Here is an 18,506-nt window from a genome sequence, read left to right on the forward strand (position 1 = left end):
TAATATCTATATGCGTGTGTGTGTGTGTGTGTTTGTTTGTTTGTGTGTGTGTGTTTGTTTGTTTGTGTGTGTGTGTTTGTGTGTGTGTGTGTATGTGTAATCATTAAATCTGAGAAAAACGTGTTGGGATAGAGACATTAGAGACATCTTTTTCACAGAGGGTGACACTCTTTGTAGTCGCAAAGATCATATATATGTCAGTCTACATTTCATCAAGAATGATCTTTTTTTTCTCACCAAGAGGTAATTCTTATTTTTTAAGAAATGTTGTATCACTGCAGTTTCTGTTCACAAGTGGGTTTGTGTTTGCGGAAAAAACCTATTGAGCAGATTCAACAACTATAACTAGTTTTTGATCCGTTATTCATCCTTCAATTTTTGCACAAATCCTAAAGTTTTTTTAGAGATCAACGAGTGTCTTAATAAATTGTCTGTCCGTCAAAACATCATTTCCGGGTTTCAATTAAATATAAAAATTCAGCGTATTATTTGTAACTCTACAAGAACTAACCCTACACATTTTACACTAATTATCGGCGTTACATGAAGAAATCGCATGGGTTTAAACCTCTTTCTATGTTTGACATCTTTAATGGCTATCCGCACCTTTCTATGAAGAGATTTTATGCAATGAATTTATGTAATTATTTCGCTTTAATTTTTCTTCCTTCTTTGAAGACTAGAGATGCCTTGCTTTAAGAGGTTAGAGATTTTCGAAGAGTCAAGCTGCTTTGTGTCGATGCTCACATTGCAATTCCTCGGGCAATAAAGGATGTATACTTCGGCGCGATACACACAACTTGAGAACTGATGTAGCCATTCATAATTGGTGGCCACATAGGAATGGTGGCTTTCTTTTACAAAATGCACTGCTTGAAAAAATAGTAAAAATTGAACCTATCAGATTGGCTAACAGAGGACATTATTTAAAAGTTGTTTCAAAATTTCCTTTATCAAGATAGTATTTGGACATGCTAACCCCATGAATTTTTTTATTTTTTCGCAAAATTACATACCGTTGACTGCTATTCCAGGAATTATTAGATAATTTAAGCAGCTTTCAAATCGATTAGGAAATCCAAACACTTTGCACACCCACAAAAGTTGTGTTATTTCAAGCGCCAATACACGATCATAGAGCAAAAGGTTTAGTTGAACGGCATTTGTTAGAGAAGCTGCAACTCAAAGAGGCCAAAAAAAGCAATAACTTATCAACTTGATTTCGCCAAAAAACTGTCTTTATATTATTAGTCAATGAAAAACTTTTAAAAAACAATACCCCATTAAACAATATAAGCCATGGTACCAAAAAGCTACGTACAGCATGATTTCTGTTTTAAAGCATCATTCGTGCTTCATAAGCTTGATTTGCGCTAAAGCGTGGACAAAAGTGTGCAATTTAGAAGTTTTCAGAGAAATTTCGTTCTCACTTTCTCCGCTTAAACAGAAGAGATTGTTAAATCGCTTTGTTCTTTCACCGTTTGCCATGTTGTTGTGCTACGAGATTTCGGATTTTCATGGTCTAAAAAAATGCAGCTCAATTTGAATTCACAATCCAGTGCACAGTATGTGTATAAACGTAACTTGCAAGATAACAGTTTCGAGGCCCAAAATTCAAGCGGAAGACCGCCCAAAATTGTCCAAAATATTAAAAAAAAATAGTTAACGTTGTTTTGAAAGATCTTTTAAAACCTCAATGAAGCGCATTAGAGTGGCCTTTAAGGCTTTCACTTGCTACATTACAATTTCCAGAGGTACATTTAGACGAGTATGGCGTTTTTGACGAAATGCAGCAAAAAACTTCAGTTTGAAGACGAAAAGCAAATGTTTTTGTTCCAATTGGTGTATCAATATGCCCAAGAGGCCGTTCTTTTTCCGGCAGAATGTGGTTTTTACTGACGAAACAAGGGTGCGCATCTCCAGCGACGGAATCGGTAGAGTTTTTCAAAGAAGTGTAAAAAGATTTCTTGAGTTCGGACAAACGGTTACTTTTCAAAAAAATAATCCTCCTGTGCATAAATCGAAGATTATCGGCATTTTTTTCAAAAAAACGAGTTGAAGGTACCTGAATAACCAGCATACAGACAATATCTGAATCCTACTAAAAAATTTTTGGTCCATTTTGGAGCAGCGATTACGAAAGCACAGTTTTCTTTGGGAAAATTTGGATGAAAAAGTATATTAAATTTGGAATGAAATTGACGCAGACGTCGTGAGAAATCTGAATGAAAACTATCCAAACCGACAACTAGACGTCAAAAAATCTACAGGTGTAATGACGCGTTATTATAGAACAACTTTTAAATCAAAATGATATATTACTTGATGTTAGTATTGCTGTTCAAAAAATCTTCAGATGTACGAAGTTTTTTGGTACCATACTGTATCTACACTTAACGCGTTAATTAGTATCAGAGCTTCCAAGTGTTGAACTTACAAATTGTGGCGTTTCTATGCGCAGATCCTACATGTTATCACGTTTCAAATCGTAAATCTCAAATGATTTTCCTTTTCGAAAGAAGATCCTTACATAATGATGGCGTTTAAGCGTAGATATTACAAAATGTTGGTGTTTTTCGGCAAGGATCTGACTTAATTTTTCATTTTCAAAACATATCGTTATCATAAAATCAACGCTTATTTGATAGCGTTGATTTCACATAGTTCAGCAATTATTTTAGCGTTGATCTCTCTTAAAATAAGCGCTCAATTTCAGCTTTGAATGTATTTATATTCAATGTTTAAAATTTTGCGTTGTTCCTGCACAAAAAAATTAACGCTCCGATAATCTTAAAATCAAATTTTAGGTATTAATAGTTACAATTAGTGAAATTTTTGGTTCCCTAATCAGTTGTTGAGTTTCCTTTCACTCAAATCAAACATAGTTTATTTTACTAAACAAATATCAATATTTTAAGCATCAAGTGTCTTTATTGAGTTTCAATTAAGATTTACTGAGGTTTCGTTGAACTGAATCATCCTCTCGAGCACACAATTGTCCAAAAAAAATTAAACATATGAAATTGCAGTTTTTTTAAATAAAAAAATAGAAGAGATTGACATTTCTTATATTTATAGTTTGTCTTGGTCGTATGTACTCAACACTTAAATGTAAACTTTGATCTTATAGAAATAAGCGTTTAAATTAGCCTTTATCTTCCTCAAGTCCGAACTGAAATATTTATGAGCCTCTGGATTAGAGATTAACAGACCGTTGGGAATGTAGGAGAATAGCTTCTTGCTTCGTGCCTATAACCCGGCGCGCCATTCAATAAAAAAACTTATAAATAATTTTTTTAAAGAAATCTCTTGTACGTTAATTGCAACTTCGAAAACAAAGCAATGTTAAATTTTGAAACTTAATAGATACAATGCAAAACTAAACGCCAAAATAGGTAATATCAAAGCTTAAAAATAAGCCTTGGACCGATGTCAGATCTACGAATAATAACAGTGAATATTTAAACTTAGAAATGACAAAAATTATTTGAATTCTAATGTTTCTAGAAACGCAAAACTATGTAGAATCGAATTATTATATAAAACAAATTTTGTTTGTATGAACACTACGGTACTGCGGTACAATGAAAAACAAACGACAAGCATGCAAGAGATCATTAACTTTAGATGATCAGATAAAGGTTTAAATGTATAAATTTTGCAAAAGCAACGCAAATAGAGGCTAATCTTATGTCAGATGTACGCTTAGAAACGCTAAAAATTAAGTGGTAGCATTAAATAACTAGCAAAGATTTTCCATTTCTGATACTTATTCTTTATAACCCTTCTTTTTCTTTATAAGTCTGATTTAAGTTAGCTTTTAGCCTCAAACCTTATTTTCCTTTTTTTTTTAAAAAAAAAGCAAAACCTTTGAGTGCATTGTGTCAATCTCTGGGATTACCGTATTTGGCAGTGGGTTACTACTTTATTCATTTTCTTTCTGATTTTTGTTTGTTTCTCGTAAGTTTTGTCAGCTGCTCCGAAGAATGTCAAAAAACCGAAAACAGCTAAATGAAACTTAGTAGTTATATGTATCCAAGTAGTGTACAAGTGGCGTGATAGCCGAGAGGTAAGGTGTGTGGTTCACACGCCAATGATTGAGAGTTCAATCCCCAGCCTCCGTGAAGCTGTCTGTGTAAGGATGAGCTCTTACTTAACCATAGCTTCAGGTTGACCATAGCCTGACCAATGTTGGCTGCAATGATGGTACCACATAAAACTTTCAGACGCAAAAAAAACTGGCTATAGTCACCAAAAAAGAGCAATGCTGCTCATGAAAAGATTAGTCTGAAATGTGGGGAATAATAAGAAAAAGGGCAGCTGAGAACAGGCTACTGTAGGCCTAATGCTGTTCCGCTGCGATTACGCAGAAACCACAATTATTATTATTATTATTATACCCGAAGTATTGTTTACAGGAAATCCCAGTGGATCTCAAAAAATTGTGTTTTTACTGAATAACCCCTCATCCTCAGCGAGGAAGCTTGCCCAAAATTTATATTTCCAATTTTTTGGGAGAAATCCATCTAAGTTTTTCCCAACTTTACCCGTGAATTTAAATTAGATCTCACTCGTGAACTTGTTTTTTCTCTTATCCTCCTGGAGGGAGAAATCGAGATTTTTGCTATATGAACTTGCAACCCTAATTCCGCGCAAAATTTCAAATGGGAACTCGCCAAGAGTTCGGAGAACGGTAAACAGGGAGAAAATTATTCTTTATGTATGAAAATGCACGCTGAATCGGAAAAGTCAATGTCATGTTATGGATAAATAGACAACCTGATATCCATTTCGTCATTTATTTCAGCAGAAAATGACGTCACAATTATGGCTTATTAATCATGCTTTGAAAAATGGTATAACGGTTTTATGAACACCAGGAAATCATAAACATTATAATTATAAGTAAATGACTAAGTTTGATTACTAAGATTGTTTTATAGCCGGAAACCCGTCTTGCCAAAATTCTATTTACTCTGCGGTAAAATTAATTAAATCCAGTCTATCTATGGTAGTAAAATTTTGAAAATTCAACTTAAATCAACTTAAATATTTCACACTAATTATCTGAAAAACTGCACTGATTTAACCGCACTTTTTTTCTTTCTTGGAAAGGAATGACCAAGGGGCAAATTTTATTTGCTGATGAATGAACCCAGTCAAATAATTTAGATTATCCAAACTTCTACGTATCCATTAATGGATGGAGCACAAAACAGTGGCCGATACAGCGCTGTGGTGGAGCATTGATTGGAACGAACTGGGTGTTAACAAACGCTTCGTGCCTCCAGTTGGATGGTAAACCTCCTTCAAGTATAAATCAATACCTTTCAAAAGTTTCAGACTTCAACACTGCTTAGCGTCAATTTTTTCCGCACACAGGTTAGTTTTTAGATCAATTCAACACTAAATGAAAAATAAGTGACAGCAAAAAGTGCCGAAATTGTCACAAATTTCAAAAAAAAAAAAACAATGTAAAGACAGATTAAGCAAAGGGTGAAATACTTTGTTTAGAGCTTGATTATCACCAAGAACTTTTTGAAATCTTTATTTTTTAAGTCTTCCTATTTTTTGTCCTGCGTACATGTATACACCAAACTAACGGTCTGCTTTTTGAGGAATTGATGGAAAAGCTAAGAAATTTGCTTTTAGCTGTTGCAGTGAATCACCTGCAATTTTGTAAAATGCAGCTACGGACGACTAGGTTTACCCGTTCTGAAGGTAGTTTTCTGAAAATTTTTCTGTTGATAAGTAATTAAAATTGTAAGCAAGTAAAGTATTATCCAATGAGAGTCGAGTATTTCTAAGCGTTCCAACAAGAAAAAATCGTTTAAGTTTACATAGCAGGTTCTGAAGAAAGCAAATAATTTAATTTCAAATAAATTTAATAAAAAAAACTTTCAAATAAGACAAATTTTGGCTCTATTGTTTTCGGATTTTTGAATCATCGGTATAAAGTGGTTACCGGCTTTGAACTACTTCGCGATCAGACAAGACACCGAACAAAAGAGCATCCAAAACTTTTCTGAACAAAGCACTTCCCGTTCGAACCACGCTCTGAAGTAGTTATTTATATCAAACTTGGTATGGTGGGCTAAAAACGGCAAAAATAATATATCATTGGCCACATCCGTAGTTAAACCAACTAAGGAACCGCCCCGCAACTAATATCCTTTGATAAAATCAATTCTCATCTCAAATGGGTACGGATAACAGCGTATGCAATCCGGCTGCTACGCTCCCACAAATGCCACCGTATTGCCGATGTTAGTATAATAGACACCACTGAGCTTGACGGAGCCGAGCGTCTTTTCCAGTAACTTGTTCAACGGGCGTCTTCTAACTCTTAATAAAAAGGTCTTCTCCTAAAAGGAATCTTTTAAGTGGAGCAGACGTAATTCTCTGTCTTCTCCCTTTGTTGGACCAAATGGTCTAATCCGATCGGCTGACCGCATCAAACAGTTGGTGGAAATTGACGTTGATGCACAACATCCTAACATTCTAGAGGAACGCCACGTATTTGTAAAGCTGTTTCAGCGGCATACTCACGTACAAGTCATCACCAAGGCGTTGACTATCTGCCGGCTCAAACACAGGAAAGTTAGAGTCTCCTGAATTTTGCTCAAAATACGATCTTCGAGTTCGAGTTTGTTTAAGTTATGGATGGCTTTACTCAAATTACTATTCCCTCTGCTTTCAATTAAATCTAACTTTCATATGAAGAATCTTCTGCGCTGCCACCCTTTGCTAAACTACCAGTAGAAAACCTCGCATGCCAATCTCATACCATCATCTACCAATATTGGGGTCCACTACTTTGTCCCATTTTACATTAACTGAAAACTAATGATTTTGCTGCTGAATTGCTCTACAAAGTCAATGATTGTAGATTTATTCCGCCCAGTGTGCCACAATAAGATGGCATCTGGGAGAGAATTGTTCGCAGTTTCAAGTGCCAAAGTTACACCATACGTGCAACACGTCGCCTGACAGTTGAGTTTCAAAGTACTACTTTTTGTCTGGTAGATTAAACCCTTTATTCACCTTCATTAACGCCCGTAAGCGACAACGCGTCAAGCTTAGGCAAACTAAAAGATAATCATTTTCTACTTGGTAACCAAGTCACCGCAATTCCGTCAATCAGTGGCAATGTCAGATTCGATCACAGTAAGCGGTAATCCGGCGCACAGTGTTACGCAAACGCTATTTGATCGCGTTGAGTCAAACAGTACGTTCTCGCACCTAATTGACATTATGAATTGTAGTCGCCTGTCGAGAAAAACCTAAGGACCGTTGGATGGGTTCGGGTAGTCGAAGAGACCAAACCAATGATTTACTAACCTACTCTTACCTACTGCTCGGATCATTGAATACCGTTACGTTGGCTAGAGCGTCGCACGCTCCGCCGTATTGCGCACGTCCACTGGATTGCTCGTCCACCTGCCTGTAAAGTTGGTACCCACTGTCCCAACATCTTCCTCTGGGCCTGAGTATGTCTCTAAGTAATTAGATGTAAGCGATACAAAAATTTTGTTTCAGATTTGGTTTTCTAGGCGTTAAAAATGAGCATAAAATGCGATTTAATAAAAGCAGAATATTCAAGAGAAGTTTGCTTAACACACTGTCTAGTAAATTAAATCATAAGACCTATAAAAGAATAAGACAAGATATGGCTCTATTTTTTGTTATTGTTTGGATCCATCGGTACAAAATGGTGACGTTCGTTGTACTGACTTGTATCGGACAAAATACCGGCCAAATGAGCATTAAAAAAGGCATCGCAAAAACCATGTGTTGCTATCCTCCTACAAAAGTTAATGCGATGTTATATGCTTATGTTTGTTTTGGAAATGATGAACTGAAATTTGAAAGACAGTATTGAATTTTATCATTACACTTCAACGGCGAAAACTGCCAAAATGATTACAAATTACCTATCAAAACAATATAATGACAAAATAAGCCAATTGTGAAAGACTTTGTTGGGAGCTTGATTATCAAAAAGTACTTTTTAATATCTTTGTTTGCTTAGACCTTAATATTTCTTATCCGCGGTACTTGTATACGTTAAACTAACGGACTGCTTTTTGAAGAAAAGCTCTTTCCGCGGCATACTCACGTAAAAGTCACCATCAAGGCGTTGACTATCTGCCGGCTCAAATACAGAAAAAATAGAGTCTCCTGAATTTTGCTCAAATTACGATCTTCGAGTTCGAGTTTGTTTAAGTTATGAGTGGCTTTACTCAAGCTACTATTCCCTCTGCTTTCAATTAAATCTAACTGTCATATGAAGAATATTCTGCGCTGCCACCCTTTGCTAAACTACCAGTAGAAAACCTCGCATGCCAATCTCATTCCATCATCTACCAATATTGGGGTCCATTAGTTTGTCCCATTTTACATTACCGTTTGTCGGACCACCAAGAAGAGTTGGTTATTCCTCTTGACTTGTTTGACAACTTGTGCTGTCCATCAGAAATTTGTCTCTTCAAAGAACGCTTATGCGTGTTAAATGGGAATAGTTTTGTTTTCCTCCCATCGAGGTACCCCTGCCATGAGCGTGTCAGATATTGGTGCTAACGTTGTTGCTGCGGATGAAAACTCCGTGAGAACATCAAAAAGTTGAAAACTAATGATTTTGCTGCTGAATTGCTCTACAAAGTCAATGATTGTAGATTTGTTCCGCCCAGTGTGCCACAATAAGATGGCATCTGGGAGAGGAATTTTCGTAGTTTCAAATGCCAAAGTTACACCATACGTGGAACACGTCGCCTGACAGTTGAGTTTCAAAGTACTACTTTTTGTCTGGTAGATTAAACCCTTCATTCACGTCCATTAACGCCCGTAAGCGACAACGCGTCAAGCTTAGGCAGATTAAAAGTTAATCATTTTCTACTTGGTAACCAAGTCACCGCAATTCCGTCAATCAGTGGCAATGTCAAATTCAATCACAGTAAGCGGTACTCCGGCGCACAGTGTTATGCGAACGCTATTTGATCAGGTTGAATCAAACAGTACGTTCTCGCACCTAATTGACATTATGAATTGTAGTCGCCTGTCGAGAAAAACCTAAGGACCGTTGGATGGGTTCGGGTAGTCGAAGAGACCAAACCAATGAACTACTAACCTACTCTTACCTACTGCTCGGATCACTGAACTCTGTTACGTTTGCTAGAGCGTCGCACGCTCCGCCGTATTGCGCACGTCAACTGGATTGCTCGTCCACCTGCCTGTAAAGTTTGTAACCACTGTCCCAACGTCTTCCTCTGGGCCTGAGTACGTCTCTAAGTAATTAGATGTAAGCGATACAAAAATATTGTTTCAGAATCGGTTTTCTAGGCGTTAAAAATGAGCATAAAATGCGATTTAATAAAAGCAGAATATTCAAGAGAAGGTTGCTTAACACACTGTCTAGTAAATTGAATCATAAGACCTATAAAAGAATAAGACAAGATATGGCTCTATTTTTTGTTATTGTTTGGATCCATCGGTACAAAATGGTGACGTTCGTTGTACTGATTTGTATCAGACAAAATACCGGCCAAATGAGCATTAAAAAAGGCGTCGCAAAAACCATGTGTTGCTATCCTCCTACAAAAGTTAATGCGATGTTATATGCTTGTGTTTGTTTTGAAAATGATGAACAGAAATTTGAAAGAGAGTATTGAATTTTATCATTACACTTCAACGGCGAAAACTGCCAAAATGATTACAAATTACCTATCAAAACAATATAATGACACAATAAGCCAAGTGTGAAAGACTTTGTTGGGAGCTTGATTATCACAAAGAACTTTTTAATATCTTTATTTGCTTAGACCTTAATATTTCTTATCCTCGGTACTTGTATACGTTAAACTAACGGACTGCTTTTTGAAGAACTGATGAAAAAGTTAAGAATTTTGCTTTTACCTGTTGCAGTTAATTATCTGCAGTTTTGAAAAATGCAGCCACGGATTACTTCTTTTCGGAGTTAAATTGGTGAAAAATTTTAAACGTATTAAAATGAAGGTTTCTCAATAAATTTTATTAGAAGACATCTAATTTCTCCTAGGCATGCTCCACCACAAATGGTATGAAAAATCGTGCTCAACTCACTGCTGGTATGATAAGACTATGTTCACCCCAACTTCGCTTTGAGAGGGCGATACTCAACTCTAATATTGCAAGAAGTGTTTAGCTTGAATTTGGTGATAATGTAATCATTAACTTGAACTCAGTTTTTACTGCTGGCATTTAGTTCAACCCAAAATAATGTGAATTTTTGCTGATCCCAAAAATCTTTCTACTGGACTCGGAGTTTTGCGTGCAGTTTGAAAGTTGGTTGTGCATATAACGTAATCAAGGGGTAAGACAGATCAAAATTTCTATTTTCCGTAAGTTTTTTGGTAAAATTTTGTCCACTCTCAAAATCAAAAATTCCATTCAAAACTGCTAAAAAACAACAAGGTTCATTGCTGACTGACTATGGTGAATGTTTGAGTTAATAATAACGTATTCCTTCAATCGATAAACTTTCAAGGTATACTCCCTATAGAAAGTTGTTATTAAGGAGTTCAATTTTTATTTAATATCTTTTAATGTTTCTTATTTTAATCTATTGTATTTTCCCTTTCTCTGTCGAGATGTGTCTGGGGTGTTGACGATTGCTCATCCACAGATAGAGAGAGAGAGAAAAAAAAATCAAATGAATCCCAATGAAAAAAAATAAAATCGTGCTCGACTATTAAAAAGTATGGAAGGATCACAATCGAGCATGAAGTGATAAGACCACGCTCGACACCTAAGAGGCCTTAATCATTGTTTAACTGTGATTATTGGCCTTGTATTTATAGTTGTCGTCTCAATTTCTTATACTGTCAAATAAAGTGTTTTTCTGTTTTCGACAACTCATTGTTTTTTTTTGCTCTGGAAAACTGAAAATTTGGACACCTTGCCATATCTACGAAGATTTAAAGTCAAAAACACATGACGATCATGCACCAAAATCAATAGTAAGTGCGTTCATTTTCTTTTAGCTGAGTGAAAGAAGGTGATGTTCATTTGCATCCTTAAATAGGTTGTTATAAATACAAGCTAAAAGCCCGGGTCGAGACCGAATGGTTAACTTATATGAACTCGCAAGTTTCTTGCAAAAGATGGTTATCTTGTAAGAACTTGCAAGTCGAATGATTAATCTGTTAAAACTTGCTAGTCAAATAGCTAACTCGTAAGTTTAAGTCCCAACTGAAAAACACATTCAAAAAAAGAACTTTTGATTAAAGAATTTTGTCTGTTATTTTATAGTTTTTTAGGTTTGATAGTTTTATTTTAGTTATTTTATACGTTTATGGTGGTTTGAAAAAGTTTATGGTATTTTTAGCGTGTACAGGTGGACGCCACACTAACGGGGATTTAGGAAACAAAATTTGATGTTGGTGCAGTGGTTGCGGAGTTATTACTTTTTTTGGCTTGCCGCACAAATTTCAACCCGTTGCGGAGTTATTACTTTTTTTGGTTTGCCGCACAAATTTCAACACAAATTTGCCGCACAAAATTAGTTTTGTAATTTTGTCAAGGTGATTGATTTTTTAATTTTCATTTAGTGAAATAGCTCTGCAAATACAGCGATCAATTTGAGGAAACAGAATGTAAAGTAATTATTATCAGAAGGTCTCACTCTTTCTGTAGTTTCCAATGCAACAAAAAGAAATAAAAAATGAAATTTGCAACCATTTCTTCTACAAATGCTTCATAATTGCGCAAGCCGAATCCTACTATCCGTATATTTTATAACACAAGAAAAAAAAGAAGAAAGTCTTAAAAGATAAAAATAAAAAAAAATTAAAGAAAAGTGAAAAAAGGAAATGAAAAAACGAAGGTGGATGAACTGATTTTCTGATGCTATATATTAATAATTTTGTGATCATTATTTGCTCTTTTTTCGATGTGCAAAGTAAGTGTATATTCAAATATTGCGACGTTTTATTGTGTTTTTTTTTCCTGCAGCATAGGCAGAATGGTTATCTTGTAAGAACTTGCAATTTTTGGCAGAAAAACTTGCCAGGCAATGCATCGCTTTGTAAGTTTCTGCCAGAAACTTCCAAGCTCTTACAAGAAGAACATTCGCAAAATGAAGGGTTATCTCGTAAAAACCGTATGAGTCGAATGGTTAATGTTTAAGGAAATATAAAGTCGAATGGCTAACTTGTAGGAGCCTTTTAAGTCGAACGGTTAACAGAAAAAAAACTTGCAAGCCGATACATCACCTTGTAAGACCTTGCAAGAAAGTTGCAAGTTCTTACAAGTTAGCCATTCGGTCTCGACCCGGGAGGCCATAAAACAATAAAGTCCTGTAAGCAAGTATGAAATCAATCATTTCTATGATAGCCGTATTTGAAGCGCAAAAAGATATGAGAAAAATTTGAACACCAATCGCATTGATTATCAAAAAATTGGAAAATTGGAAGTAGAAGGAGAAATTTTCCGGCTGGGGTTGATCATAAACCAACAAGTTTTGGCGCCAACAGTGTCTCCAACAGCAAAAACGAACCTTTTAGAAAAAAAATTTTTTTTAGCACAATTATTTGAAAAATTGGAAAAATTGATGTTGTTGTTCACTTTTTTATCAATGCATTTGCTTTTGACAACTTAAGACAAATTGGATCAGCAGTCGTTGAAGTTATTAACAAAAGACAGATATGGCATGAATTTTCAATTCAAAAGACGAAGTGCGAGTGGTGCAAACAAACAGCTATAAAAATAGTAGTGAGACACATGGTCAATCTACTGAACCTAAACCAATGCCTAACAATAAGAATACAGCCAAAAACTGAAGATGAATGCAAAAGAGAAATGCAGAAAACAATGACAAGAATAGCAATGAAGGATGTTTTTCAAAAGTTTGGTAGCTGACAGTATGCTGGTCGTGATGTATTTGTGGCTAAAAGATCCGGAGTGTTTACACGATTTTTGTCGTCAAGCAGTTTTGCTTCCTTGAGTAAACAGTCTAATTATCCGGAATAAACAGTCACACAAAACACGTTCAATCCCTTGAATAGATTGAGGACAAAATTAGTTTTGTTGCACCAGCAGTCTGAATAACGCAACCAAAGATGTTCGTCATCGGCGAGAACACGTGTTCGAAGCTCAATATAACATCGAGCAGAAGAATTCACTTATATTTTGTGTATCTTACCGTCTCCTTACCTTTCCAAGTCTCAAATTGGAGATAAAGCTTCCTTTTCGTGATGGGAACAATCGCTTAGAAATACAAAACCCCCGGGCCGAGGTATGAACGCTTAAAAAAGCAAAATAATGTAAGATTGGCGGTTAGTACGTTGAAATTACGTAAGATCTACACTTAATTCAACGCAAAATTCTTTAGGATCAACGCCAAATTCAACACAAAATTTTGAAATTTCTACGCTCAAGCGTAGATTCTAGATCAAATCAACGCATTTACCGCTACTCCTACATAATTTTTCGTCCTTAAGGGTAGATCTTACACAATCTTGCGTTGAATTTAGCATAGATCTTACATGAATCCAGCGCATTAACCGCTACTCCTGCATAATTTTGCGTTTTTAAGGTTAGATCTTACAACATTTTGCGTTGAATTTAGAGTTGATCTCATTTAGCTATAATTTTGCGAGTTCAGCGTAGATCTTACACAATTTTGCGTTGAACTCAGCGCAGATCTGACAAAATTGTGCGTTGAATTTAGCATAGATATTTCATAATTTTGCGTTTACTTTAACGTTTTTTTTTTTCAAAAATTTGAGGGACTAGGTATGGGATTGAGTGTGTGTGTGTGGGAGTTAGAAAGGGGTATTTGTGTACTTGGGGGGATGGGGTTAAGATCAGGTTACTGATTTTAGGGTCCCAAAAGAGATTTGTTGTCAAGTTCATGATAAGTGCACCGAAAACCCGTTTTCAAGATATGACAATTCTTATTTGCGCAAAACTGTCAACCCTCTACTACGAAAAAAAGAACATTTGTGTTGTAATTTTATCGAGGAGATTGATTTTTTCAAATTCCGTTCAGTGAAATAGTTCAGCAAAGACAGCAATCATTCTGAGGGATTATAATGTAAAGTAATTATTGTCTGAAGGTCTCACTCTTTTTGGAATTTCCAATGCATCAGAAAAAAGAAAATTTGAAAGTCGTGACCATTTCGTCTTAAATGTTTCATAATCGCAAAAACTGGTTTCTATTACCCATATATTCTATAATCAAAGAAAACAGAAAATCAAAAAAGTCGAAATGAAAAATCGAGAAAAAAAAGAAAAAAAATCAAGAAAAGTGAATATACGAACATGAAAAAACGAAGATGGATCAACTCCTTTTCTGATGCTACAGATAAACAATTTTCTGATCTTTTTGTTCGTTTTTCAATGCACATAATACGTGTACATTTCAAATTTTTGCGGGACTAGGTATGAGATTGAGTGTGCGTGTGTGTGTGTGTGTGTGTGTGTGTGTTGGGGGGGGGGGGGGGGTGGGGAGAGGGCGACTGTTAGAAAGGAGTAGTTGGGTACTTGGGGGGATGGGTTTAGAATTAGGCTATTGATTTTAGAGTCCCAAAAGAAATTTGTTGTCAAGTTCATGATAAGTGCACCGAAAACCTGTTTTCAACTCAAGCTTTAATTTAAGGAAACTCAACAATTGTCTACAGAAAAACATAATTTTGCTAATTGCAACTAACAAATTTTGAATATTTGTGAGAACTGCCATTAGAAACGGAAAATTAATATAATATACGCGTAGAAACCACAAAATTATGTAAGAATTATGCTTAGAAACGCCAGAATTATGTACAACGTGATGTTACAGTCCGATTTATAAAGAGTGCCACTCCAAAGTAAACGAGGGGTCAGTGGCACAGTGATAGAAGAAGCGACACGTATGCATGAGATCAGTGGGTTGAGTCTCATACGCAGAGGTCTACTTCTTGAGTTTTTTTAAAAGACCAAAGCTAAATTCAACGCAATATTAAGTTAGATTTAAGCTACATTCAATGCAAAATTATGTAAGATGTATGCTAACTCAACGCAAAATTAATAAACACCTACGCTTGGAAACGCAAATTTATAAAAGATCGACGTTTACAAACAACAAAATTATTCAAGGTCAGAGGTTAGGAGCGTTGACTAGTCCAAAAATTCTTAGGAAATGGGCATTGAATGCGTTGAATGTGTCTCTAAATTGAAAGCAAAATTATGTTCAAAAATTATCTACAAGCTTACAATTATCTAATATTGACGAATTTACCGTTTAATTCATAAAATTATCAAAACCATCACTGAGGTTGTAATGAAAAAGAGAGTTCCTAAAACTAAACAATTTTAGTCAATTTAAACCAGTCTTCGAAAAAAAAATTAAGCCGATTTTAAAATTTTTCTTTCTTTACAATTATGAAGTGATCACTACTTTTCGGTTAACGTATTTGGGGTCAATTCTTTAGGATTCCATATTGTTTAAAATTGGTTATATTGTTTTACTGAAAAATTGTTGTTTCTGTTCTTATGGCTATACCATAGAACCAACCTTTTGCAAACTTTTGTAAAATTGTTTAATTTTTTCTAAAAAAATTTAGTTTAAAAGTTGATAGTCAGTTCCGGCTGGTTTTTCCTGTTATGTTTCAGTCCTTACGTGCATTAGTTTGGATAAATTTTTTTCCGGATTTTTTCACAGTTCTGCTCAGTTCCTGTCAATTCTTTCATTTCTGCTAGAAACATATAGACGCAACTTTTATTTTTCAAAATTCCACATTTTGAATAGCCAAATAATACTTTCCATTACACTTTAATTATTAGTAGAAAAACAGGCTGCTTTCTAAGAAAAAAGTTTTTCCTTATCATGAAAATCATATGATATTTATAATTTGACAATCTCAATAGATTGCTGTTAATTTGGCTGGTTTTAGTTGACTGTAGTCGTTTCCTGCTCTATGACACACTGTTTTAATGGCATAAAAAATTAAATTTCCAGTCACAGTCTTCAACATATTCATGTTCCTCCCTATAATTTGTTTGCACCTAATTGAACTGTATGCTCAACAGGTTTTCTGTTTTGTTAAACTTAGCCCATCGATAAGTTCAATGCAGTGAATTGTGTGTAATATCATTAGATTTACCGTCAAACCCAGAATATATAAATGAAAAGTTTTTTGCCATGGAGTTATTGAGACTTAAAATTTTGAGAAATTCGACGGATTTCGTGAGTTTTTGTTCACATGTTTTGCAATTTTTGGCAGTTTTTGTCAAATTTGGGAAAATGTTTTCAAATCTTTAATGCTAACAGTCAACTTTTCTGGTTAAAGTTTTAGCTATTAATTACAAAATCCTGATTTATTTTCATCAAAAGCGGTAGCAAATATGCTTCTTTCGCCCACTTGGGTCGAATTTGTCGGAAGTAGAGACCGAAAAACCGCTGACACTATATTCCTAAACTTCGTTAAAAAAAAGAGCTTGTTTTGCTTCTGCTTCCTATAAGAGTCTTCTCGACTTAAAACTTTAGGTTTTTGTGGTGCTAAGTTAACACAATAATTATCCAAAATGCATAAATGGCTTTTGTTATATTGAAACATTCATCAAAGCAAATTATCTAAATCATTGGTAACAACTACTTTTTTTGCTTCTAGACGCGCAAAAAATCAGAGCTTGCGTGTATAACTTTCTACTGCAATGGTTTTTCAATTAAATCACTTGGTCCTTCAATCAAGGTTATTAAAAAAGAGTTATTGTTCCGTGGGGGTTTATTTCCGTAGCGGTTTCTTTCCGTGGGGGATCTAATTCCTATTATAAAAAGTCGGTGGGGTTTCCGTGGCGTTTCAGTTCCTAGACAACTACTCCATTGTGCATAATAAGTAATTGAGACGACCTTAAAAGACCAGTTCATCAATAAAATTCAAAAACATTCAATTGTACAAATCCATTTCTGTCTTTAGTTATAAAAATTTCAGTTGTGCCCTTTGATATGTTTAGGTAATTTTGTTGAAAGGTTGAGATTTTAGGGGGTATATCTCTGTCAATTGGAAATGCTGTGGGACCCCCTGCGATGAAGAGACTGATACTAAGAGATGAGATGGTTGAGCGGAAATCTGTTCCAATTTATGACAAGTTAGCATAACTTTCGATTGAATAATCATTAAATTAACTCCTTAGTTAGACATCTCTTTATGGAATCTAAGTTAATCGCAAAGTTTTTCTCAGTTTTAATCACGGACAGATCAAATTCTCGTTTCGACACATCTCGAAATTGCAACCCAGACAATTGGGTTTTGAATGCTGCAGTAGCGGGGTTTCCTCAATTTATCTAAGACTAAACGGTGTTGTACAGATTCCACAAAAGTGTTGTGCATCTCAATTAACAGACCGTCGACGGTCTCTTTGATTGAGATGAACAACACTTTCAATTTATAAGGTCGTTGGTAAAGTTATAAGAACTTGTAAGAAAAATTTATGTGGCGATGCATGAACTCATAAGAACTTGTAAGAAACTTGCAAGTTCTTGTAAGTTAACCAGCCTGTCTCAACTCAGATCGGCAGAGACGTCACGCTAATTTATCCCTGAGTTATACTAGAGCACAACACCATATAGATTTGAAGCAACTCGAAGGAGCTCACAAATGGCAAACAAAGCAAATTAAATACAACATCATTGAAAATCAGTTTTTTTCTGCAAAGCTCATAGCAATTTTTATGAAGATAAATACCCCTGAAAAATAAGCCTTGGACTTTAGTTGTACTTTTTTTCCAACAGCTCTTTGGAGGTAATCCAGCTGAAGAACAAACAACCCGAAGGTCGTGTGGTCAAAATGTGCGGTGAAAATAGATCAGAGGACTCTCGGTTCATGGCTTTCGGCTTTAGTGAAAGTAGGGAAGACGAGTGGGAACAAGTTTACAGTTTAACCCGAAAATTTCCCGTTCTTGAATTTGATAAACTGAATGGAAACAACCCCGAAGATTCTGAAACTTATGTGTACACTTATCATGACTCCTGTTTCCGCCGGGGGAATTCGCAGTTACGTCCAGGTCACCTTCTTTATGAAGTGGACATCCAAACTGGCATGCCCATATGCCTGTATGGACTTTCCAAAGACTGCGGAAGAGCCTATCACGAGCAAAGTAACTCCTATGTATACAGGCATGTGTTTGCTAGGGTGCCCTATTATAAAAAACACGTGGAAGATATTAAGAGAGAGTTGATTAAATCTCAATCAAACGTCGAGGATAATGAAAAGAGAAAGTGAAGTGAAGATGTAGTGCAGATTGAAAAGCGCAGAAACCAAAAAATATAATCAGTGGGAAAGGTAAGCAAAAAAACAACTTGGGATGGGCAAAATGAAACAATTAAAATACTTTCAAGAAATTTTTTGAGTTTATTTATTACTTAAAACAAATATAATTCGTGACCTAACGTCCTTCAAGTTTCAAATGTACCCCAACGTTTACAAACAGCTGATCAAACGTTTGCCTGTTTTTCATACTAAAACCGCATTTTGTTTTATTAAAATGCAGAA

The 18,506-nt window shown here is 35.3% G+C and overlaps 1 protein-coding gene across 1 annotated transcript; it reads left to right on the top strand.

Moving 5' to 3' along the window:
* Positions 1 to 5,188: 5,188 nt before the first annotated feature.
* LOC142356269 (uncharacterized) lies at positions 5,189 to 18,297 on the top strand. The gene is made up of 3 exons (XM_075408215.1): positions 5,189 to 5,298; positions 16,998 to 17,103; positions 17,747 to 18,297. The coding sequence occupies exons 2-3, from the start codon at positions 17,042 to 17,044 to the stop codon at positions 18,234 to 18,236; spliced, it is 552 nt and encodes a 183-aa protein (XP_075264330.1). The 5' UTR covers positions 5,189 to 5,298; positions 16,998 to 17,041; the 3' UTR covers positions 18,237 to 18,297.
* Positions 18,298 to 18,506: the final 209 nt, after the last annotated feature.

Source organism: Convolutriloba macropyga, unplaced genomic scaffold (assembly GCF_964194025.1).
Source record: "Convolutriloba macropyga unplaced genomic scaffold, txConMacr16.3 SCAFFOLD_1375, whole genome shotgun sequence".
NCBI classification, from domain to species: domain Eukaryota; kingdom Metazoa; phylum Xenacoelomorpha; order Acoela; family Convolutidae; genus Convolutriloba; species Convolutriloba macropyga.

What these genes read in the sequence shown, in the direction of transcription:
- LOC142356269 (XM_075408215.1), top strand. Translation starts at nt 17,042, where the DNA reads ATGAAGAGACTGATACTAAGAGATGAGATGGTTGAGCGGAAATCTGTT. An exon ending in TCTGTTCCAATTTATGACAA is followed by an intron (nt 17,104 to 17,746) that starts GTTAGCATAACT and finishes TTTTTCCAACAG; the next exon opens with CTCTTTGGAGGTAATCCAGC.